The 21,115-nt window shown below is 53.7% G+C and overlaps 9 protein-coding genes and 2 non-coding genes across 11 annotated transcripts; 3 read left to right on the top strand and 8 right to left on the bottom strand.

Annotated features, from left to right (window-relative positions):
• Positions 1-1,332: 1,332 nt before the first annotated feature.
• BDP55DRAFT_150111 (cytidine deaminase-like protein) lies at positions 1,333-2,424 on the bottom strand. Its single transcript, XM_060565608.1, has one exon. It carries the CDS (start codon positions 2,205-2,207, stop codon positions 1,500-1,502), a length of 708 nt encoding a protein of 235 aa, XP_060429795.1. The 5' UTR covers positions 2,208-2,424; the 3' UTR covers positions 1,333-1,499.
• Positions 2,425-2,830: 406 nt separating this feature from the next.
• BDP55DRAFT_728607 (putative methyltransferase-domain-containing protein) lies at positions 2,831-5,875 on the top strand (the record flags this gene model as incomplete). The annotated part of the gene is made up of 3 exons (XM_060579464.1): positions 2,831-2,920; positions 4,476-4,543; positions 4,642-5,875. The coding sequence occupies 3 exons, from the start codon at positions 2,831-2,833 to the stop codon at positions 5,873-5,875; spliced, it is 1,392 nt and encodes a 463-aa protein (XP_060429794.1).
• A 910-nt stretch (positions 5,876-6,785) lies between these two features.
• BDP55DRAFT_t168 lies at positions 6,786-6,857 on the bottom strand. Its single transcript has one exon. It is a non-coding gene; the product is annotated as a tRNA-Ala (tRNA).
• A 6-nt stretch (positions 6,858-6,863) lies between these two features.
• On the bottom strand, positions 6,864-6,967 carry BDP55DRAFT_t167. The gene has a single exon. It is a non-coding gene; the product is annotated as a tRNA-Val (tRNA).
• An 851-nt stretch (positions 6,968-7,818) lies between these two features.
• On the top strand, positions 7,819-8,621 carry BDP55DRAFT_693870 (uncharacterized protein; the record flags this gene model as incomplete). The annotated part of the gene is made up of 2 exons (XM_060577276.1): positions 7,819-8,273; positions 8,333-8,621. 2 exons carry the CDS (start codon positions 7,819-7,821, stop codon positions 8,619-8,621), a joined length of 744 nt encoding a protein of 247 aa, XP_060429793.1.
• Positions 8,622-9,142: 521 nt separating this feature from the next.
• On the bottom strand, positions 9,143-10,096 carry BDP55DRAFT_631970 (uncharacterized protein; the record flags this gene model as incomplete). The annotated part of the gene is made up of 1 exon (XM_060572352.1): positions 9,143-10,096. The coding sequence occupies one exon, from the start codon at positions 10,094-10,096 to the stop codon at positions 9,143-9,145; it is 954 nt and encodes a 317-aa protein (XP_060429792.1).
• A 262-nt stretch (positions 10,097-10,358) lies between these two features.
• On the bottom strand, positions 10,359-12,130 carry BDP55DRAFT_663713 (uncharacterized protein). The gene has a single exon (XM_060574906.1). The coding sequence runs from the start codon at positions 11,905-11,907 to the stop codon at positions 10,594-10,596; it is 1,314 nt and encodes a 437-aa protein (XP_060429791.1). The 5' UTR covers positions 11,908-12,130; the 3' UTR covers positions 10,359-10,593.
• A 3,049-nt stretch (positions 12,131-15,179) lies between these two features.
• Positions 15,180-16,203, top strand: BDP55DRAFT_715457 (phosphatidylethanolamine-binding protein; the record flags this gene model as incomplete). The annotated part of the gene is made up of 3 exons (XM_060578306.1): positions 15,180-15,527; positions 15,599-16,110; positions 16,142-16,203. The coding sequence occupies exons 1-3, from the start codon at positions 15,397-15,399 to the stop codon at positions 16,201-16,203; spliced, it is 705 nt and encodes a 234-aa protein (XP_060429790.1). The 5' UTR covers positions 15,180-15,396.
• A 21-nt stretch (positions 16,204-16,224) lies between these two features.
• BDP55DRAFT_150027 (uncharacterized protein) lies at positions 16,225-16,838 on the bottom strand. The gene has a single exon (XM_060565606.1). The coding sequence runs from the start codon at positions 16,726-16,728 to the stop codon at positions 16,348-16,350; it is 381 nt and encodes a 126-aa protein (XP_060429789.1). The 5' UTR covers positions 16,729-16,838; the 3' UTR covers positions 16,225-16,347.
• Positions 16,839-16,945: 107 nt separating this feature from the next.
• On the bottom strand, positions 16,946-18,594 carry BDP55DRAFT_150040 (uncharacterized protein). The gene is made up of 2 exons (XM_060565607.1): positions 17,092-18,594; positions 16,946-17,027 (listed from the first exon to the last, which is right to left on the bottom strand). The coding sequence occupies exon 1, from the start codon at positions 18,484-18,486 to the stop codon at positions 17,227-17,229; it is 1,260 nt and encodes a 419-aa protein (XP_060429788.1). The 5' UTR covers positions 18,487-18,594; the 3' UTR covers positions 16,946-17,027; positions 17,092-17,226.
• Positions 18,595-19,848: 1,254 nt separating this feature from the next.
• On the bottom strand, positions 19,849-21,069 carry BDP55DRAFT_728601 (uncharacterized protein; the record flags this gene model as incomplete). Its single annotated transcript, XM_060579463.1, has 1 exon — positions 19,849-21,069. The coding sequence occupies one exon, from the start codon at positions 21,067-21,069 to the stop codon at positions 19,849-19,851; it is 1,221 nt and encodes a 406-aa protein (XP_060429787.1).
• Between the last annotated feature and the right edge of the window lie 46 nt (positions 21,070-21,115).

Raw genomic sequence — 21,115 nt, 5'->3', positions numbered from 1 at the left:
GAGAGAACCCTCACCCCGCTAGCATGCGCGGGAGGGGCGGCCGTTGCGGAGACTTTGTCCCATCATCATCATTCCTACGAATACGGATACCTACACTCTCTTGCCTGCGTCTCTCGGTCTTCAGCAACAGCAGTGATGTGATGCAGTAGCAGCGACGTCTGTCTCCTGTTGCTGCACAATTACGGATCCCCTTGGAGTTCACTCCATCCATTCTAGCCGCAGCCTGCAATGATGCCTCGCGCTGCCATGCCATGCGCTGCAACAACCAGATGACGGCCATAAACCCTGTTTCTCACCCGCGCACCGCAGTATCACCAAGCAGTTCATCTCGAAAAGACCGCTGCCTACTGCGTCAACTATACCATACTCGCAGACATCTGCACTGGTCACCCAGGCCGGGAACGATGCACGCCATGTCCGGCCGATCCGGCAAAGGCCATCATCTTCTTCCCAAATCCCTCCCCCTCTTCCCCTCCCGCCCATACCCATGGCCCGTTAAACCCGGGCGACTCTGTTCCGCAACGTGCTCCCCACGCCGAAAAACGGCTTGCGTAAGAAACCTCTTGCATGTGCCTAAAACGAACATGGGCCACATGGGAAAACAGACGAGCCCGGCCAATGATGATGCTTCAGACCCCCAAGAAAGGGGAGCCCTTGGAGAGGGGGGCGTGAAGAATCTAAATGTACCTTATCGACAGGGGGTGATGAGGTCCTCACGCGTCCTTTAGCTTGTATTCCGTACCGCCGTGCCGCAGCCTACACGCCCCGGTCTGTCGTTCTTCTGCTTACCCCGCGCATGCATATCCGCCTTCGTCTGCTTGGTCCATAACCGCTGCACAGTGCGTTGCATTGGACGATGTTCTGCCCGGCGCAGGACGGCGGGAGAGGTTCAGCTTCGGGGGCCGAGGGATCGTGAGCGTGCAGGATCTTGCTGCCTTTGGTACGGGCCACGGCCACGGCCACAGCCAGGAGTAAGGTCGGCCGCCTCCCCCTCCCTTCCGATGGTGAGTGCCGTCTGCGACGTTGATCGCTGCAAGCTCTTCCTTCCTTCCCTTGCCGTTGCGGAGGTCTCACCCCGGCTGGGCAACGGACGGCCGGCCGAAATGAAAATTCCACGATTCACGCCGGGTTGGACTAGGTACAGTCTTCATACAACTGCACAATGACTCAATGCTGCGAAAATAGTACACACGATGGGCGTGGCTTGGAAGGCGATAGCTGAAACTGGAAACGAGTCTCTTCCTAGTGGTATCTCTAATCCTCTAGGTTAAACACCAGTCATCGCCGGCGGCATTCCATATCGATGCTAAACCATGACGCCAGCTTCGCCAGCTCGGCCCTCGACTACGGGAAATCGCCCGGTCTCATCACCGGCGCCGATTCCACCCAGCCACTGCCAGCACCAACAAATGCGGACTCACGCGTCGAGCAGTATCCGTGAACCAAACACCCCCCCCCCCATTGACGAATCATCTACACCCGCCGTTCGCTCACTCGCTCTACTTCCACACACTCGAACTCTCCGCGCCAGCCTTCTTTCCCTCCTGATATGTCTCACTCAACGCGTTATACAGCCCCTTCACACGCTCCATCTCACCCCTCCAATGCTCTCTCTCTCCCTCTTCCTTAATCTCCTCCACCAAATCCCCTAGACTCCTTGCCGTGAAGAACTGGTTTGTCCGGTTGTACAACTCCCGCCGCTCCAACGCCGCCTCCCCCTCCCCCTCAGCCGGCACGCGGAACACCTGCTGCAAGATATTGATATCATGGGGAATCGCGAATAAATCGCGACTATCCTCGTAGGTGAAGAGGTAATACACCTCCCTGAACCCGGACCAGGCAATGCCCGAGAGGCAGAGGGAGCAGGGCTCGTGGGTGGCGAAGAAGACGCAGTCGGTGCGGGGGGAAGGGCGGGTGGCTGGGTCGGGGAAGTCGCGGGTGAAGAAGGTTTGGATGCAGTTTATTTCGCCGTGCAGGAGGGGGGAGGTGCGTTCGTCGTTGGTGGAGACTGTGTAGGGGGATAGGGCGGTCCCGGAAAGGTTGGAGGGGGAAGACGGGGAGGAAGAGAGGATTGCGGCGCCGAAGAGTTTTGAGCCGGAGGAGACGCCGGCGGCTGTTAGGGGTACGATGCGGGTTTCTGTGAGGGAAAGGAGGGAGGAGAGGACGGTTTTTGGGTCGCGGGTTGGGAGGGGGGTTTCTGTGGCCATTGTGTGTGGTGATATCTTGTTTTGAGTTTCAAGGTGTTGAGTGGTGATGGAGTCAAGTAAGTGTAGATGTTGCTGGGGATGCTTGTGAGATGTGTACAGTCAATTGTTGGCCGTTGGAGATTTGTCTACGCTGATATGGAGCTGGGATTGGGGCCGCGATTTTATCAACCCCGCGACGCTTATCGCAACCCACCAGATGCTCTCCGTATGCGCATATCAAAGGTAAGGCAATTACTTTAATGTGTGCTTGAGTGGGCGCCGACCTCCTACCATCGGAGGCGTCCGTAGCGCGGGATGGCGGGATGGGGGTATGCTGTTTCCGGTTGCGGCGGGCTGAGGCGGCGACCTCCGATCGTTGCGGTGTTCAAGGGTTCGGAGGTGGGAGATGTTCCGAGCGCTAGTCTGCGACTGCAATTTGGTTTGGGAGTGAGAAGCTGAAAGTTGTTTACGCGGCGTGCTTAGGGGATTTACGTGGAAATATCTGCAATTGCTGAGAACGTGTTGGGTTTCGGTCGGGGATGGTGGCCGAGCCCGGAAGCTGGGGTCCACTTGTCGCCGGTCTCCGATCGGAGGCCGCGGGGGGTTGTAGGTGGACATTGCTGGGGCAGATTGGTATAAATTCAATGTTTGAGCCTGACAACTCCAACTCCCAACCAGAGACAGCCTGCGCTCCTCGAGGCATGTACGTCAACTATCTCAATGTGCTCGAGTTGGTAAGTAGTGCTCTCGCATTCTCAACGGCTACCTACTTGCCTACCTAGTACGAATGCGATGGTGCATCAAGAGTACCGTAGACCGCACGCTAGCCATTTATGCTAAGTGGTATCCTTGGTATGTTTTGCGTGGAATATATCACGGAAGATTATGTATGGGATCCGGTGGATTGACGACACGAAGTTACTCCCCTCAAGTCAAGATACCTTATGAGATTACGGAAACTTGACGGGCTGGCGATTGACATCGTCGAAAGCTTGGCTTCAAACACAGAAGCAAAGACACGCCGATGAAGTGCGTTCTTTGTGTTGAATTGAAATGTGCTGGGCAGGTGTTCCAAATGAAGGGGGCCTAGAAAGCTAAACATAAAGGGCGTTTGTCAAGCTCGCGGCAGGTTTGAAGACATACCCTTTCCGGGCCAGACAGGCAGGTCCCTCCAAGGAATAAAAGGTGCTAGCCCGTCACGCAAAATAGACTCTGATTCTAGCCATCATTTCTGAACATGAAGGATGGTGCCCTGGAATCTCTGTTCCTCGGGCGATAGAGCCATCTGTGAGGAGGAGATGCTTCGATGCTCATGTCTCAATGTCTAAGCACCGGAACTGTAAATGAGCTATGGTCACCGCTGGACCACAACTTATAGCTGGTCTTACTGCTGTCTAGAAAAGTTGACAAGCTGCTTGAGGACGCAGCAGAACCAGGATCGGAACGCATCGTTTGCCATTGGCGGAGATTGACGCGGAAGAGCCAGCAGATGAGATAGTGGCTGTCTTGTTTTGGTAGGGCCCTCGCGGTGAAAGCTATGGCAACTTGTCAGAACAGCTGCCATCGACTTCTCGAAGCAAGGGACAACGTATTCAATACGGATTATGCAATGGACGGTGATGAGATGGATAACTGAAGCGGCAACATGTATGCCAGAACGATGGGGTTCAGCGCTCTGTTTTCCACAAAGCCAACCGTTAGAGTCGGAAAGAGCAGAAATGCAGCAAGTTGCCCTCATTGCGATGCACTAACGCTCAAGAGCAAGCATGAATGGTGGGCAAGGAGGTTTCATTGAGCTCATGGTGGTTCAAGTTTTATTGGCAGATACTTCTCGCCAGGCAAACCTGTCTCGCTCCTGGCGTTTGGCATGCTGTGCTCATAGAGTGAAATAGTATGGGCCCAATATAAGAACTACTGAACAAATTGGCACGTGGTACTTCATCGGCGTCTCCTGTCACAAGGCTTGAGCGGTTCTTTGGGAAGTTTTCTGTCTTATCCACCATCTCGTGTCGCCATCAGAATTTAACTCAGATCCCAGACGTCTCTCTGGAGGCGGATACCATATGGCACCTTTGTGGAGCTAGCATTGCCAAAGATGTAGCAGACATCCCACGACGCGCCATACACGTATGGTGGCCTGCATCTTCCATCTTCCAATAATCCAGCTAAACAATATTCATCGAATGATTTCACATGAGTTGAAGGAACCGCCGGGAAGCGAGTGGCCCACTATATTCCCGATTAGAGAGCTCTGACTGGTCAATGGCAAATGACTAAGCGTCTTCTCAGTTTTCGTCCCTCATCCGCGAGCTCATTGACGCCGTCTCATCGACACCCGACGACATCATCAAGAGCGAGTAAGTCAGCGGAAAATCAGATTCAGTCCTCGTACCGAAGACTCAATGCATTATATACGGCTCCTCCGAGCACCAACGCTCACGCGCGAGGAGAACAGGAAACACCCCTGGTCCCTCAACGTCGTCTTCACCATCACAACCGACCTGGGCGACTCCTTCCTCACACCAGAAGATGATGACCCCGTGAAGATCAAAGTCTCCGCCGGCTGGGAGCAAACAAGACAGGAACAAAGGGACCAGTCGCCGAAGAAGCAGAAAGGCGAGCCCATGATGCTGGCCGCCGAAAAGGTCTTGCGATGGACCCCCGGTATGCGCGTCCTCAAAGCCGACATCCCAGCGCAACACCTGCCCGGACGTGGACCCCTCCCCAACACCAGCGGTCTCGGTCCGCTAAAGGTACGCATACGCGCCGAGGGAGACAAATCAGCCGACACAGCAACGAGCGTCAGTTTCGCGGGGTACGAGAGAGAGTGCGGCAAGATCTTGCCTCTCTGGGCTGACGTACAGACGCCAGGCTCGGAGGCGCCCACGACGTGCGTCCGGAGAATTGAACACGGTGATCGCCCGCCGGATCCGGTATTTGAAGTTGAGGAGGATATTGGGGAGAGTATTGCGCGGCATATCTGGGATGCTGGGTTGATGGCCGTTTCTGGCCTTTGGCAGGTGAACACGCGGGAAAGCTTCGCTGCGGAGAAGCACCCGTGGCTCATGAAGACGTTTCATAAACTGCTCTTCGAAAACGGGCCGGTGAATATTCTCGAGCTAGGCTGTGGCGTTGGGATCTTGGGGAACGGGCTCGCGCAGCTCTTGTCGGGTGCGGATCCCAAGGGTGAGGGTTCCGTCCTCATGACGGATTTACCTGAAGCTGAGCATCGCGCTTGCGCGAACATCGAGAGGCTTGTGGCGAACGGGGTAGCGGCGATTCATCCGCAGTACGAGAACCTCGACTGGGACGACGGGCGAAAGGGAGTATTTGGGCCCTTGGTCAGCGCCAAGACGTGGGACGTCGTCGTCATGAGCGATTGCACGTACAACGTAGACTCGCTGCCTTCTCTGGTGAATACCTGGACGGCGATCCACGTGCACAACATCTCGACAAGCTTGAATGAGTCTGCGAAGACGTGGGTGTACATTGCCTGGAAAAAGCGGCACCCGGACGAGAATGAGTTTTGGAACCAGGTCGATAGCCAGGGGTGGACTCTACACGAAGAAGATGTGGTTGACTTGCCCGTGCTCGGCGGCGAGACGGAGAGGATCTTCACGTACCTCTTCAGCATGAAGTCTACCAAGTTCGAGCTGGATGAGGAGAAGGGAGTCTGGAAGTGCTCCTAGTCGCCAGCATCAGGCCACTTGGAGAGAGATTTATTTCTCTGGCGAAGCAAAGGGGTCCCTTCTGACGGTACTCAAGACACCGTCAAGCGGTGAAGGCGGGATAAGCATCGCGTACAGCGACCGTCGCGTTCGAGGTGAGAGCGACCATCGCGGTATCACACAGCTCGAAACATGCGTAGGTCCGACCAACGACCAAGGTAACAGGCTTCATGTTCAATCACAATCGTCCGGCCGCTTCTCGACAGGCGGAGACAAGCGGACATACGCCTCGATCCTCCCAGAAACACTGCGTTGTGGTGGCTGGATACTCCACGCTCCAGAGATCCCCATACGACACATATGCGAAAATCAAGTCGATCAAATCTAGCGACAACTACAATAAGCCTCAGTAATAGACAGGAATGCAAGGCATTTCCCCACTAATACAGGTCTTCATGGGTCAACACACCCCAAGGAGACTGGCTGATTGCTGCAGGATGTGATACCGGCTTGGAGGCCTAATCAAGGAGGGATACCGGAATCTGGTACCCTTGAGCGATCAGGATGGGCCCGTGGGACTACCAGCGATGGCTCCAAGGCCCGCTGGAACGTCAGCCGACCTGCCAGCCCGCTCAGGCGAAGAATACCGAAGACGAAGATAATGATCACGACCTATATCGTCGCCAAGTCCGCAGCTTTGGAGAGTCTTGCCTTGCTAGAGAAGCGGCCCAACGTATCACCACCGGCACACACCTATTCCTCGTATATAGACCCAATCCTGCAGCGCGTGACATGAGTCCGTTACACCATGCTTCTTCGTCAATCCATATGGTCTGTCAGTACCCGGCCGAGCCTGGAATCGGTCGAATATCCTTCACAGCGTTTGTAGAGAACGACAAAAAGCAACTGCGGGCGTCAAGGATCAAAAAAATGGACGATCTGGGAATCGAACCCAGGACCTACCGCATGCTAAGCGGTCATTATACCACTAAACCAATCGCCCAGTGGATGATCTAGCCCGGACTTGAACCGGAGACCTTCAGTGTGGCAGACGAGAGAGGTGAGGCTCTCGAGCTGTTAGACTGACGTGATAACCAACTACACCACCAGACCGTTTGTTGTTGGAGACCCGCAGCACCAAGACGAATATGACGCGCGAGAACCGACCGACTTGCATTGTGGTGAACGGGGCGCGAGAAGCGAGGGTTTGGTTGCAAAATCTGCTGGTTGCGGGTGAGTGTTCGAATACCGCCAATCAGAGATTTGCGCTAGAGGTGATGGGAAATTGCAGGCTCCGCGCTGTCGGACGCCGTGGCGGGCCTGGTGGAGCTCCGGCAAAGGAGCCGCTGACGCCCCGCGAGTCTTCCGCAAGTCTCCCGCATGTGTTCCGCAAAACATCCCGAGCCGGTATTGCTATCCAATGGCATCATTTCTGTAATAGAGAGACCTCCTCTTGACAGGTTCGAGAAAGGATGCAGACAAGTTCCAGACTCGGACAATACACGAATGGCTCTCGCGTTCTCACGAATAGCGGAAGGAATCAGCATCCGCAGGGCCACCTATCCCGCAGAGTCGATCTGGTGCCGAACAGTCGTGATCTCACATCCTGAACATAACGAAAACGTGCGGTTCCTTTCAAAGTCAGGCTCCCATCCCGTATACCGTACTCGGAGTGATCAATCTAAAGCAGGCATAGGATCGGGCATTTGGCTAGTGCTTATCTTCCTCGCCGGCTGAGGTACGTGCCGTACGGAGAATACCGCCAAACCCGCGTAACGTTATATAACCCTTGCCTCTGATTCATCACACCTTGACACAGCCTTGGATCTCCGTGATTTATCTGCATCAAAGTCTGGTCCCATGCCATCTTGGTACTAGATGCCCATACAAGCTTACCCTTCTATGACAGCAGAAACACAGCATTCATCCAGCCCTTTCCGAAGCAAGCTTTTCCTTCAGATACCATGGCCTCAACCACAGTAATCATCACCGGCGCAAACAGAGGCCTAGGAGAAGGCCTCCTGAAACGCTACCTCGCCCTCCCGAATCATATCGTGATCGCAGGCAACCGCGATCCAACCCATCCAACCTCAAGGGCCCTCGGTGACCTACCCAAAGCCGAAGGAAGCAGACTGATAGTGGTCAAGATCGATGCCTCCGTCGAAAAGGATGCACACGACGCTGTGAAGGAGCTGCAGGAAACCCACGGCATCACCCACCTCGACGTCGTCATCGCCAACGCTGGCATCTCGTACGCCTGGCCAGCTGTAGCCGAGCTCAGGATCGCCGACCTTCAGGCGCACATGGAACCCAACGTCTACGGCGTCGTCGCGCTGTATCAGGCTACGCGAGCGCTGTTGCGGAAGTCATCCACGGAGCCTATGTTTGTGCCCATGGGTTCGACCGCTGGGTGCCTGGAGTGAGTTACACGCACATTGTTTAGGAAGATCAATACAAGTTCACTGACACTGTCGAAAGGAATCAGCCTCCCATACCCAACGCCGTCTACGGCCCTTCCAAGGCCGCGGTGAATTGGCTCACGATCAGGATGAACGCCGAAGAGGACTGGCTCAATGCCTGGGTTCTGATTCCCGGCTGGGTGCAGACAGATCTCGGCAATGCGGGGGCTCGGGGCCTGGGGCTGGAGAAGGCTTACATTGGCGTCGATGAGTCGTGCGATGGTATGATGAAGGTGCTAGCTGCAGCAACGAAGGAGAAGTATGGCGGCAAGATGGTGGCGTATAATGGTAACTTCCCGGGTTGGTAGTCGGTTCATCTTGACATCGAATCGTGTTTGAGACCATCGTGGCATCTTATCAATCTGAATAGGTTCTTCGGCCCGGCGTGATCCTAGATGTTTCACAGGGAGAAAGTCGCATCGTGATTCTCCCCTGCTTCGGCGCGAATGCGGCAACGCCATTGAGCGTTCCTCGGCTCATTGAATCATTTACGGCAACTTTGTCATGGCTTCACACTGGTACCTTTCACTTCCCAACATGTTCTTCCGCACGCCACAGCCACATAGCGCCCAATATGTATTCCTCCATAGGCCCGCAAGTCTCGTAACGTGACAAACCCGGAGCCGAGAAACCCTTTCATACAGCCTGGGTACAGTACCACTGTCTCAATTCCCATCCAGCCAGCATATCCTGGGCGAGACATTCAAATAAACAATTCCGAACTCGAGCTACCCGTCTCCTCATCTGGCCCTCTATATTTCCTTCATTTCTTCTTTCCTTTTGTGCGCCTCGTGTTTCTGCAAAGTTTTCCGATAGATTTGGCCTATGATCAACTTGTGATGCCGAGCCCTGCATAGTTGACCATGAGATGGATCGAGCAGGTCGCCGTCTTGACGGCCTTAGCTTTCTCTGCTGCCGCCCAGCAACCCTCCGGCCAGCCGACCACGACTCCGATTCCGGCCAATATAGGCTTTGTACTGACTGTGCTGCCTCCTACTGCTTCTAATACCACCATCTCTGCAATCGCTTCGATCACCAGCATCTCGTCCTCGCTGAGTTCATCGTTGAGTATCACTCTTAGCTCTACCAGCAGCAGCATCCAGTCAGAACCTATAAGCACCAGCTCGAGCAGCTTATCCTCGTCAATTCTCTCATTGTCTACATCATCCTCGGCCAGCATATTGAGCGGTAGCTTGTCCATGTCCAGCAGCAGCATCCTCAGCAGTTCCTCGTCTTCCACGACCTTTGCCACAAGCTCCCTGAACCCACCCCAGCCTAGCTCTACGACTAGCACCGGCACGTTCAACTTTGGAAATAGCAGTACTTCTAGCACGGCTTCCACCTCCTCGACGAGTAGTTCCTTGAGCTCAATATCTACCATTTCGTCATCAACCAGCAGCGTCAGCAGCACGTCTTCAAGCGGCAGCAGTACCGCCGCAACTTCTACTACGACCGGTACGACAATCGGCAGTAGCTCGACCGATGGCTCAAGCACCACCAGTATCAGCTCGGGGAGCAGTTCATTGACTACATCCTCCCCTTCGTCTACGGATAGTATCACCTCAACTACCATTTCAAACACCTTGACCTCGACTACAAGCAGCTCTTCGAGTTCAAGCAGTTCTTCAAGCTCGAGTACCTCCTCTAGCTCCATCAGCTCGTCAAGTTCTAGCAGTTTCTCATCTTTCAGCTCGAGCAGCTCTTCAATCACTTCAACTTCAGCCAGCCCTGCTGGCGCTAGCGTGAGCACGACCTCTATTGAGCCCGGTGGGCCGTAAACCATACTGAAAAAAAGCCTCTCAGGCCATTTGATAGACCAGCTCCGCTAAACCAACCATCACCGGCGCATGCTCTGTGCTGATCGACATCCTCATCCCCCAAGCATCCAAAAAGCGGTGACTTTACTGCTAATGGCAATTTTGCACAGTTGCAGCAAGCTTTTGGCTCGGGCTACAGGCTTTTGTCCAGCGCCAACAGGCAGAACCCGCAACTATTCAGGCTCCGAGCCGACTACTCGCTCATCACTTCCGACGGAGGCTTGCCTTGTCGATAATTGTCGATAATACCCTCACCTGTGTTTGCGGCTCTTCGAGTATCTTCCAATCACCCGGGAAGATCCTACCCTTGAGATCGGTAAGCAGAACTTTGGTGAGAAGATTACACTGAATATGGTCCCTATACCCTGAGCCCACAGCATGCGGGGTGTTCATGTGTATCGTTGCGCTGAAAGTTGGAGGATATTATTAATAGCTTCAAGGCAAATCTAATTATGGCACCCTGTCATGAGGTACGTTCCTTCTCCGTGTATCCCGTTTTTGTCTCCCCCAAGTCCCATATACCGTCGCATATCCAATGCCCATCTTCTTTTGTCCACAAGAAGTCTGGTATCCTGTCGAATCTAGCGTCGTAGCGGTCCGAAACACCCATCCAGAACCAAAAGTCATCCCACTTCATCGACATGGGCCGCTGCGTCTCCGGGCCGGAATGATATGCCGGCGGCGCGTCCTTGATCCCCTGCTCGTCAAAGCAGTCCGCCACCTTGAACCACAAGCTCTCGTCCTTGAGTTGATGAACTGCAATGGCTTCGTCGCCGACCAGCGCGTGCTGGATGGCGTCCGGGTGTGTCTTCCTCCTAGCCCACGCCGTACCGTCGTGCCGTGCGTCTTTGTCATCGTAGTCGAACTTTTCTGAGCCTCTGAAGTTGACAAAGTTGGCCTTCTCGTGCCCCTTGAGCATGAGAGTCGCTATGGCCATGTCTTCACCCGTCACCACGCGGTACTTGTTTTGGAGTTCCGCAAGCAAATTCACCATGTCCCAAGTGACGGTGTACATGGCGCCGTGCGGAAAGACGAGATCCCAATACTTTGAGTAGTAGAGCTCTCCGATGACAGTCTTCTGGATCGTGCTCTTCATGAGTCCAGTGACACTGTCAGTCGTAAGCCTTGGTGACAGGAAACGATCCCAGAAGCCTCGTGCGTTGAGCCACAGATCGGTGTCCATCTTTGATACAAACTCGTACTGAACGTCGTGGTCGACGAGCCACTTGTAAAACTCGAGGGTCTTGATGGTGTTGGCGGTGATGTCGTCCTCGGCGATGTTGTCGAGCACAATCATATCTCCAAAGGTGCGGTTCTCATTGGCCACCACCTCCATCCACTGCGGTCCAGGATTTGATACCACGAAGCGTCCGTCAAATGGAACATCGCTAAAGATCTTCATCCACGTGGATCTGATAAGCATCCGACGCTCAACATCTGATGCTGTAGAGATGACTGCCGCCAGCCAGGGTTTCGGTAGCTCATTTTCATCGGTGCTGTTGGCGTCTGCTTGATGAGGAGAATAAGGGAAGGGTTTGAGTTCGTATGAGGGCTCTGGCAGCCCGTCTACCGGGTTGCCATGAACGATAGGCTTCGTGATCGGGGCCTTGAACGGCTCGTGGTGAGGTCGTTGGGTATCATGAGTAAGGTGAAAAGTGACGCCGAGAAACAAGATGAAACAGATTGCAAAAACGCGGAAAAACCTCCTTTGGATACATCGACTCAACGACGTCCATATCGCCATTACCATGGACGAGCATGAGGCTACCGAAGTCATGTTGTATCTCTCGTTCTCACACACACTCTCTTCTCTCAGTTGCGCGAACGCAAACAGTCTGCAAAGCAGTAGCAAGCAAGAGGAAAATCTGGTATGAGTACAGCTGTCAAAAGAAAGAGAGAAAAGAGTTCAGAAGTTGAGACGAGCTGGGGTGGACGGGAAGTAACCCCAAACCCCCCTGATACACGACATTGCAGACAAGATTTTTGAACCACTCTGCAACTATATCGGGCGAAAAGTCATTGGGGGAACGGTCACGGTTGCCTGCTCGGTGCTGGGTCAGCCACCACCGCCATGCTGGGGGGCGCGGTAACATCCCGAAGAAACGAGCCCACTGGAAGGCAGGCAGTGATGTTTTGGTTGGCTCGTGAGGATCCCTTCATCAGATGGTAATCATCGTAGCGGAGGGATGCGCAGGCCAACCTGCGCTGCGGGCTTCTGTTTGGACTAGGCGGCGCCGCGGGCACCCGGTTCTCTTACATGATCGGCATTTCCGCCGAGACTTTCTCTGTCTCTTTCCTTTTATTTTATTGTGTGAGTCTGTGTTATCCCGTAATGCCATGGCTTTTCCCGCCCGGGGGTTTCCAAGGGTGGTTGATGGAGACAATGCTTTTCGCGCCTATATGCAGATCCCCATCATCCTTGTTCCTTCGCTCGGGAATATGAAGCCACGCGACATGTTACCTCTCAGTCGTCGGGCGTTCCTTCGCGCCATGCACTGCCCTTTTCCGCAGCGGAGGCTTCGTCTTGGCGGATCGTCCAATCAGCCTCATCAATACCGAAGTCCCTCATTTTGGGTTCCGGGATGATGGAATTGCGAAACACTCATCAGCTGCCAAAGTTATAATCTGCCAGCGCACCGATGGAGCCTGATTTTATTGTCGGGTTTGGAAAGTCTCCAAACATTAAATTAGTTTTGGTGTAATAGCGCTACGTTGGCTTCTATATTACTGATACAGGCAATTGTATCCATAGTCGACACGCCTTTACCGGGCGATTATTCTATCACCCGAGTGGGGACAGCGTGTACTAGAAAACTGTGAACGTACATGGAGCGGGACTTGGAGGAAAGAACTTTTGCAGATGATGATGTTCGAGTTGACATCAAGGACGGACCATGTGCTACTCAGTGCTGACGATGTGCGTCAGGGGCCGCCCCGAGGCCACAAATTGGAAGATTCACGTAAATGTCATGGAATTTTCGTGTACAGGTGGGATTTTCAAGGCTGAAAGCATAAAAGCAATAACGTTGTGACACATGGCCAGCCCACCTGAAGTAGGATCGCCTCAACTTCGCCCGGCTGTGCTGTCCAGGCTGCGAGCCTGCGTTTGGTGGAGGCAAGTCAACTTACTCAACGGAAACACAAAAAGGCGAACCCAGAGACAACGTGTGACATTGACCACTCAAGTAGGGATTTATCAAATCACGGATTTTCGTCTGCAGAGCCTTCAACTATGCCTGCCCCTAGTTTATAACCTCGTCATTTAAACTCGCCTACAGAGCCAAGCTTAGCCAAGCTTCAGAAACAACATGGGCTTCATACTCTCCCGCTGACTACAGAGAAATAAGAAATGACCGGCTACAGCCGACATACGGTACCCAATCAGATTCGGCTTGGAAGTGCAATAATACACATAGTTCACGGGGCGTCTCGTAATACCTGAGCAAAAGATGCTGAGCCGCTGCCCGAGGTTACACTGCGACTACGGGACGGGTCAAGCCTCTTGGTGATTGGGGTCATTAGGAGTATGTGTACGGAGCATGCGCCAGCGATCAAAGTCAGCACTGCCTTCAACTGGCTAAGATCTGCGATTTACGTCGGCACTTGGGGCCTTTCGAGTTTCCTCCACTTCAGCCCCTTATTTACGGCATGGCGCAGATGGCGATAACTACACGGAGGCAACCCTTCCGCTCAGAGGCAGGCAAGGCTTAAACAGCGGGGAAAGGATTTAATCAACCCATGCTTGATAGCACTTTAAAATTCAGAGCATGAGCGTCTCATACCGTATGTCTTTACTCAAGCCTGCTGGCGCACTAGCAGGGCTGTGAATTCAGGCAGCAGAATTTTTCTCGTCCTGGTAGGATGAACCTCAATGAGAGAGGGGTGTAGATGGACATGTACTGACAGAAAAAATGGAACTCAACTGTCGAAAGTCCCATAATCTCTGTTCCTTCTGGAAATACGAAGAAGTCCTATCTGAGTCCAGGATTGGACGAAGTTAATAGTCAATCTTAGTTTGAGTGCGGAAAGCTGATGCCTACCACTACCCGGGCTTGACATAATTCTAATCCACTTACTGTATCTGATTACTTATTCGGAGTGAACAACACAGTTTTTACATCTAGCGATACCTACCTTCTCTATTGAATAGGTACGTGTGTAATGATATTCGAAACTTCGTTGCTCGGCCGCCTCTCTTTCAGTTCATGTTCCCTCCTGTCCTCATCTTCACTTCCTCCTTCTCCTTCGCCTTGGGCAACTTACTTGAGAGCAACTGATACATTGAATTAGAACTCACGAACTCCTGGGTCATGGCATTGTTCGAACAGCTTAAAAGCTGTGTTCACACCTGAATGCCTAGACGAAGCTCGGAAGCCAGATGCCATGCAGTTGGGAGTTGGTCACGCGCCACCCTCAAAATAGCTTCTCTGTGAGTGGAGTCACAATCTGATATGATGAACAGTCAGAGCCCCCCAGTTGCCCGTGTGTCCCGGGGGAATGGCATTGACAACGTGAGTAAACAGAACGGTCCGTTCGCACATGCGTCCCATCTTCCGGCATGGCATTGTCAGCGATGAGCATGAACATAGTGTTCAACGAACCATTATGGTGCTGCGAGAAATAAGGGAAGCGAATTGAAATTACGTATCATGAGGCGAAATATGGCCTTGATGCAAAAAGCCGACCGACTCTGACAGGTTGGTTCAAAACAAAGTCGTGCAGCTGTTAATTCGCCTGACGGTCTCACATTGCTCAACATCGCGACTAAGAAAGTTGAGTAATTGAAGGTAAATTAAGAGCGACGTGAGAAATGATATGAGTCTTCAATTTAGACTTCACAATAACATGAACAGCCATGAAGAGTATTGAGAATACTCGGCAAACGGAGTGAGAGCGGCTGAAATAAAGTTGTTGTGATCAGACCCATCCAGGTTATTAGTGCGCGACCAGGCGCCGTTGCAGTTGCCGCCGCGGAGAGCAGGGGTTCCGGGCGGGGGAAAGCACGCCAGAGCGCAGCGGCATGACATCACCAAAGAACGATTCTCCCCGCGGAAAGCAAAGCCGACGGCGGTGGCGGCAGCGGCTGAATTCTTCAACGCGTTTTTCGCATCAAACGTCAAAGAAGAAACGCCAACCAAACATAGCAAACTTGCTTGGCCATTCTGCTGCCCAATCTCCACCGTTTCACCCAGTGTTCATCCACTGTATCGCAATTCGTCTCGAGGACGCGCAACGTGCATCAAAACCCGCTACCCGTCACCCCGCGATGGCGGGCTCCCTTGCAAGCAAGTTCCTGGCCGCGCTGGCTGTCTGCGGCACCGTCGTTGCCGCTGCTCCGACGAGCCAAGATCAATTCGTCTTCAGAACTGCTGCGGATCTGACTCGCGTTCACGAAGAGTACGTGTCTCTTTCTCTTGCTTCGCGCCCATCTGCACCTTTGACAGCTACGCTGACTTGCAGACAAACAGGCTGGACAAAGCCAAGGTCATCCCTACCGTCCTCGATGACTTTGAGCCCATCATTGGCGTCGCGGCCGAGTGGTCCTCTTCCAATGTCGCCGATCTCGGGAACACCCTGAATCCTGCCGATCTCCAATCTGCGCCTACCGTTGCCATTGTCAGCGGCTCGTCAATGACCAGCGTCATTGCCACGACGTACGTCTTGACTCTCACCGACCCGGACGCGCCTACTCGTAGCAACCCCATCTGGTCCGAGTTCTGCCACTGGATTGCCGTCAGCAGCTCTCCGACCATCTCCTCTGGCATCGAGCCGGCGGATCTGGACGAGGTTATCGAGTACAAACCGCCGGGACCTCCACCCAAGACCGGCAAGCACCGTTACGTCTTCACCGCATGGGTGCCGGCCAACGGAACCAAGGAGAAGTTGGAGCTTTCGAAGCCGGAGGAACGCAAGCATTGGGGAGGCCAGGAGGGTCGTGGGGTTCAGAAGTGGGCCAAGGAGAATGGCCTCGTTGCCGTCGGTGAGTTAACGCCCAAGCTACATACTTGAAGCCGGGAGGGCTAATTGTGAATCAGGTGCCAACTTCATCTACGCCCAGAATGAAAAGCAGTGATGTCTACAAGCAATGCTATGTTTTGATAGTTCAATCACCAACGTCATCGCCGCCCAGCCTTATGTCAAAATGGGTATGGTTATGACCGCCAAGAGGAACTTCATTTATGAGAGCACCTAGCTATTAATACAGACTATATCAAGACTACTCGGGAAGCTGAACAGTCCCGCAAATATGTCCCAATAAGAACCAATGCGGAGGAAAACACGAATAATGCATGCGCGCGAAACGTTGACTGAAGTCGTGCCAGTCAAAAACCCCATCATGGAAAAGAAGTATCCGCAACCAAACGCCTCCCACAAGACGCCTTCCACAACACACACATTTATCGACCAAGGCAACAACAGAAACAATGATCCATGTTGGTGAATTGTGGCGATAATCTAAGCCTCTGTCAGTTGTGAGTCTAGTAGCGATATTGTAATTGCCGTTTCTTCCCGTGTACACACCTATCGATCGCCCTAGATATCGACGTCTTTGTAGATGATGCCGGAATATCTCACCAGAGAAACTCAAGCTTCGCATTGACCTTCATAGTCACTTTGGGTCGATACTGGGCCCGGTTCTTGTCGACATGGCGAGACTTAGAAGAGCACCTGCAACACGGCCTCGGTCTCAGCCTTGGCCTTGGCATCGACGTGTTGACAACAGCTTCAATGATAGCGGCTGCAGGCCTGGGTAGCTTCGAGGGGAATCCTCCGTAATCTCCTCCCTATAGCCTGTGTGGGTCTGCTTGAAGGTTTACATGATGCCCTGGTTGTCGATGCATGGGTTGCGTGGTCGTCTTCCTGTGTGGGTTCATCCACTGTTCTGGCAAACAACATCTGCAGGATATCTGGTTCAGCACGAATGTATTGGCCAAGTGGCGTTGAGGATCTCAATACTTACTTTCGAGGGAAAGCAGTAGACGCAGGAACATAGTGTCGACCGTCATGCAGCCATAACGACACTGCTCACGGCTGCTCATTGTTCCCTGACATCTTCCTCTCTCCAGTGCCAGCTCAGTTGGGTCCTCTGAGACGATCAATCGGTCGTGTCGTTGGCAGCCGGAACTGCTTCCGTACGAAGTCTTTTCGGCCTCGACTCAGGAAACTCGCCACCATCTTCCTCGACTTCGCCCGGCCTCTTCTCGACAGCAGGTGGGGGCGAGGGACAGGGAGGTTGGGCATCTGGGGTATTCGAGCCAGCCTCGAGCGTCCCGCTCGAAACGCTGTTGCTCTCGCCGCCCGCATTCTCATTCTCGCGATCGACGCCGAACTCTTCTCCCTGCTGTCCGGGAACGAACAAGTCAGGAAGTTCGTCGTCATATGTCTCGTCCTCGGAAGACGACTCTGACTCTTGCTGCTGCTGTGGTGCCTGTTGAGTTGCGGGACTAGGACCAACAACGGAAGCATTGGCAGTAGCCGCCGCCGCATTGCGCGTCCGCTTGTTAACCTCTCTCTGTCTCAGAGATATGCCCGTGAAGGAACATTTATCCGACATGCGCATACAGACGCTACACGGGCCATTTGTCCTCCGAACACATCGGTAGCCTCCCGCATGGCATTTCCCGCACTTAGGATCCTGCGCAGTTCCTGTTCTATCGACGTCGTCTGCACGTTTGTGCTCCTTGAACGTCTTATCGGCCATCATCTTGCCCTCGGGCCCGCGCTTCCTTACACAAAATGTGCATCTGCAGCGTACTTTCTCTTTCTGCTTACCCCCCTGGTTGGAGGCCTCGACCGCTGGTTGCGCAGGAACTTGATCGGCAGCAGGAGCCAAAGCCGCGACCGAGGCTGGAGCCGGAGCTGAAGCCGAAGCCGAAGCCGCAGGTCGATTCAGCGCCGAGGTCAAGGATTGTGCACCGTTCAGAGGCGTCCTCGAGCTCTGCGCATGGATCTTCGGACGGGCGTTTGGAAGTAGCGTCCGCCCGGCGGCGTTCTTAATCTTTCTGGGACTTGCCGGGGGAGCATTTGTCGATGAAGGCCCAGGTAACGCGACCTCAGGTATCGAAGGTGCCTGCACTTGTGAGGCCGCTGCCGGTGCCGGGGCTACGACCGGGGCATCAGCCGGACGTACGGCCGGACGTACGGCGTCAGTAAGACACCACATGGGCATCAACTGCACCGGATCCACATCCGTCGTCAAGATGGAGGAGATCGGACATAGCTGGTTTCTTTCCCCGGACGCCGGGAACGAGGCCGTATAAATGGGACCCGGCGCACCCCTCACCTGCTGCTGTTGCTGCTGCTGCTGCTGAGCAGATCCAATGGTAGAGCTTGTGGCAACCTGAATTGATGCCATCTTTTTCTCTGAAAACCCCGTGTTAGCAACAGCTTCCAAGCACTCCGTTACGGTTGGGGTAGGTTAACTAGAAGTACTCAATAGATGATCTTTTTCGGGAAGTTTTCTCTCCTTAGTATCAGCTCAACGCCGTGAGGGTATTTGACGTGGAATATTCCAGGAAGAGTGAGGTGCCTTGTGGTAGGTGAATGGATGGATAGGTAATTGGAAGGCTGAATGTCTTTTGAAGAAGGTGTGCTGGAAGGTTGTTCTGTTCTAGATCGTCTCTATCACTTACACGTTGAAATGGAGATGAAATTGATGAGGGGCTTTGTCTATAACTTGCTGTTTTCGAGCCTCTTCCTATAGTCCTGGAAAGATCTCCCGGAGATAGCCTGGCTAAGTGGCGCCTGAACATTGTGACCTAAAGTACCTCTCTGGTGTTTCTCCGATGCTCATGTTGCGCGTTGGGAAAAGCCCCCAGTCACTTACCTCTTCAGACTTTCTTCGATGTCTATATTGGGCGGTGATAGACCATAACTCCTACCTCTGTAGTCTGTCTCCGGTGCCAACGTCGGCGCGGGATAGACCAGAAGCCTTTCGGATATCTACCTCTGTATACTTTCTCCGATACGTGTTCGGCCATTATGGATGGCCTTCGGTCAGCCTCGACGAGCTCCCAGGAACACTGACCGACGGGTTTGACGCAAGCATGCCCCCGTCCGGAGCGCCAGTTGATCGTCTTCGTGGCATCAGCTTATGGGCATACCAGGACAACAGTTGACCATGTCTGTTTCGTGCTGTATCTGTTGGCATACACATCAGCAGGACAGTCCGAGGGCCGGTACGAAGCTCAGCAATCTTGATACTGAACTTTGTATATATGTGTGTGAGAGGAGGAAGTTGGTGGGCGTAGCCAACCATTTCTCCGTTGGGTGTAAGTACCTACGTTAGGTATGTTGGTATACACATAAACAGGGGCGACCGTACGGTTGAGACTAAGGTCGATAATCTATTGTATTACTGCGTGAGGTTGAAGGAGGAGGAACTGGGCGAAGCTCACGATTCCTCTAGAGGTGGTATGTAAGTAGAAGGGCAGTTTGCACGGCCCAGACCACCTTCCAAATGCACCCTGCTCCGCCGTCAATATTCCGGCAGTTTTCGATCCCAAGTTCACGATGTGTTTGAATGTATCTGGTCAAGCGATGTTTACTGGTAGTCTTGTTCTAGATTTCTATGAACCTACTTGAACATGAACGACTACCTGAGGATCGTGGAAACTAGCAACCACAAAACTCCTACTTTACACGTAACAATACACTCCGATACTATCTGCATGTACTGCTCGCCCGATTCCTTCCCATCCTAAGGTAGGTCTAGAAATCAGGCGGCCCGAGACTCTTCTGCTCCGGGGGGAGAACCGGGCGTTCCACTCGAAGGCGACTGCCCTCCCTCGTCCGCTGTGCCGGAGGTAGCAGGAGAACTGCCATCGACGGTCTTAGACCCATCAACGCTGGAGCTACCTTCGCGACTACTGGCTCTGGGCGGCTCAACCTGCTGCTGTCGTTCAGGTCGAGAGCTCCTCTTGTTCACTGGTCTACGCCTGGACGTCGCCTGCGGCGGTTCCACAGCCTCCTCATTGACAGGAGGAGGTTGCGGATTCTGAGGGCTATTCCTACTCGCCCTTGTACGCCTCTGCTTCTTCTTCGGCGGCTTCCCCACCTCCAATCTCTCCTCCGCGTTCGCCTCGTTCTCGCCTTCGCCATCGGCATTGCCCGGTGCCTTCTCCTGCCTCACTTTTCCCTGATCTCTCTTCCTTCCCTTGGACTCTTTCTTGGAGAATGAGCACTTCTCCTTCTTCCGAACACAAGCCGAGCAAGCATTCCCGCCGTCGTAAAAGCAATCATCGCCGCGAATGCCTCTGGCACACCCCCTGCAGGGTACCTCGGCCTTCTCGCCCTTTGCGATGATCTCGTCGGCACGTATGTGCTCGACGATCGTCTTGACGGCCTTTATAAGCCCAACCCCGTTGACTGTGTCGAGCTTTTTGCACGAGGAGCACGTGCACATTGCCCTCGCGCCAGTCGTGGCCCTCGTCTGCCGGTTATTCGCCACGGATGCCGCAGTTGTCGTCTGCGGAGCGGGTGCGACGGTATTTGATCCAGTCGCTGGGTTTACCGCCGGTGGTGGTTGGGGTTGTTGATTCTCTGCATTGGGCCTACTCGTCGGCAATGGACGCCGAGCTGCTGCTGGTCGACCCAAGCTGCCACTTGGTAGCCGCGCTTCATACTCGATTGGTTCGTTGATGCCTCTGAATGGGAGCACCAGTAACGGAGTTTGAGTTGCTGTTGACGAGCCCAGGTTAGGGCCGGGCACAGCATCCGCATCTCGATGACCTTGTCTGGCGGGTGCATTGATAGCAGTCCAGTCACGAATTCGAGAGTGCTCTGGGACTGCATCTTGGACAAGACGGGCGGTGTGGGCGGCGAGCTCCTCATCTCTTTTCAGAGTGAACATCGCCACCAGTGCCTCTGCGGCGATGCTTCTAAGACTCTCCTCCTCTCCCTCCGCGAACACGGGCTTGAACTCAATAGACACAGCCATTTTTCTTAGGTCAGGCTATTGCGGTGTTATTCAGGGATAATCATGT

Source organism: Colletotrichum godetiae (assembly GCF_030913485.1).
Source record: "Colletotrichum godetiae strain CBS 193.32 chromosome Unknown BDP55scaffold_20, whole genome shotgun sequence".
NCBI classification, from domain to species: Eukaryota; Fungi; Ascomycota; class Sordariomycetes; order Glomerellales; family Glomerellaceae; genus Colletotrichum; species Colletotrichum godetiae.
This window is presented reverse-complemented; position numbering and strand designations above follow the sequence as displayed.

Excerpts from the sequence above, each read along its gene's own strand:
- BDP55DRAFT_663713 (XM_060574906.1), bottom strand. The coding sequence starts at position 11,907 with ATGACTTCGGTAGCCTCATGCTCGTCCATGGTAATGGCGATATGGACG.
- BDP55DRAFT_150111 (XM_060565608.1), bottom strand. The coding sequence starts at position 2,207 with ATGGCCACAGAAACCCCCCTCCCAACCCGCGACCCAAAAACCGTCCTC.
- BDP55DRAFT_150027 (XM_060565606.1), bottom strand. The coding sequence starts at position 16,728 with ATGCGAAGCTTGAGTTTCTCTGGTGAGATATTCCGGCATCATCTACAA.
- BDP55DRAFT_150040 (XM_060565607.1), bottom strand. The coding sequence starts at position 18,486 with ATGGCATCAATTCAGGTTGCCACAAGCTCTACCATTGGATCTGCTCAG.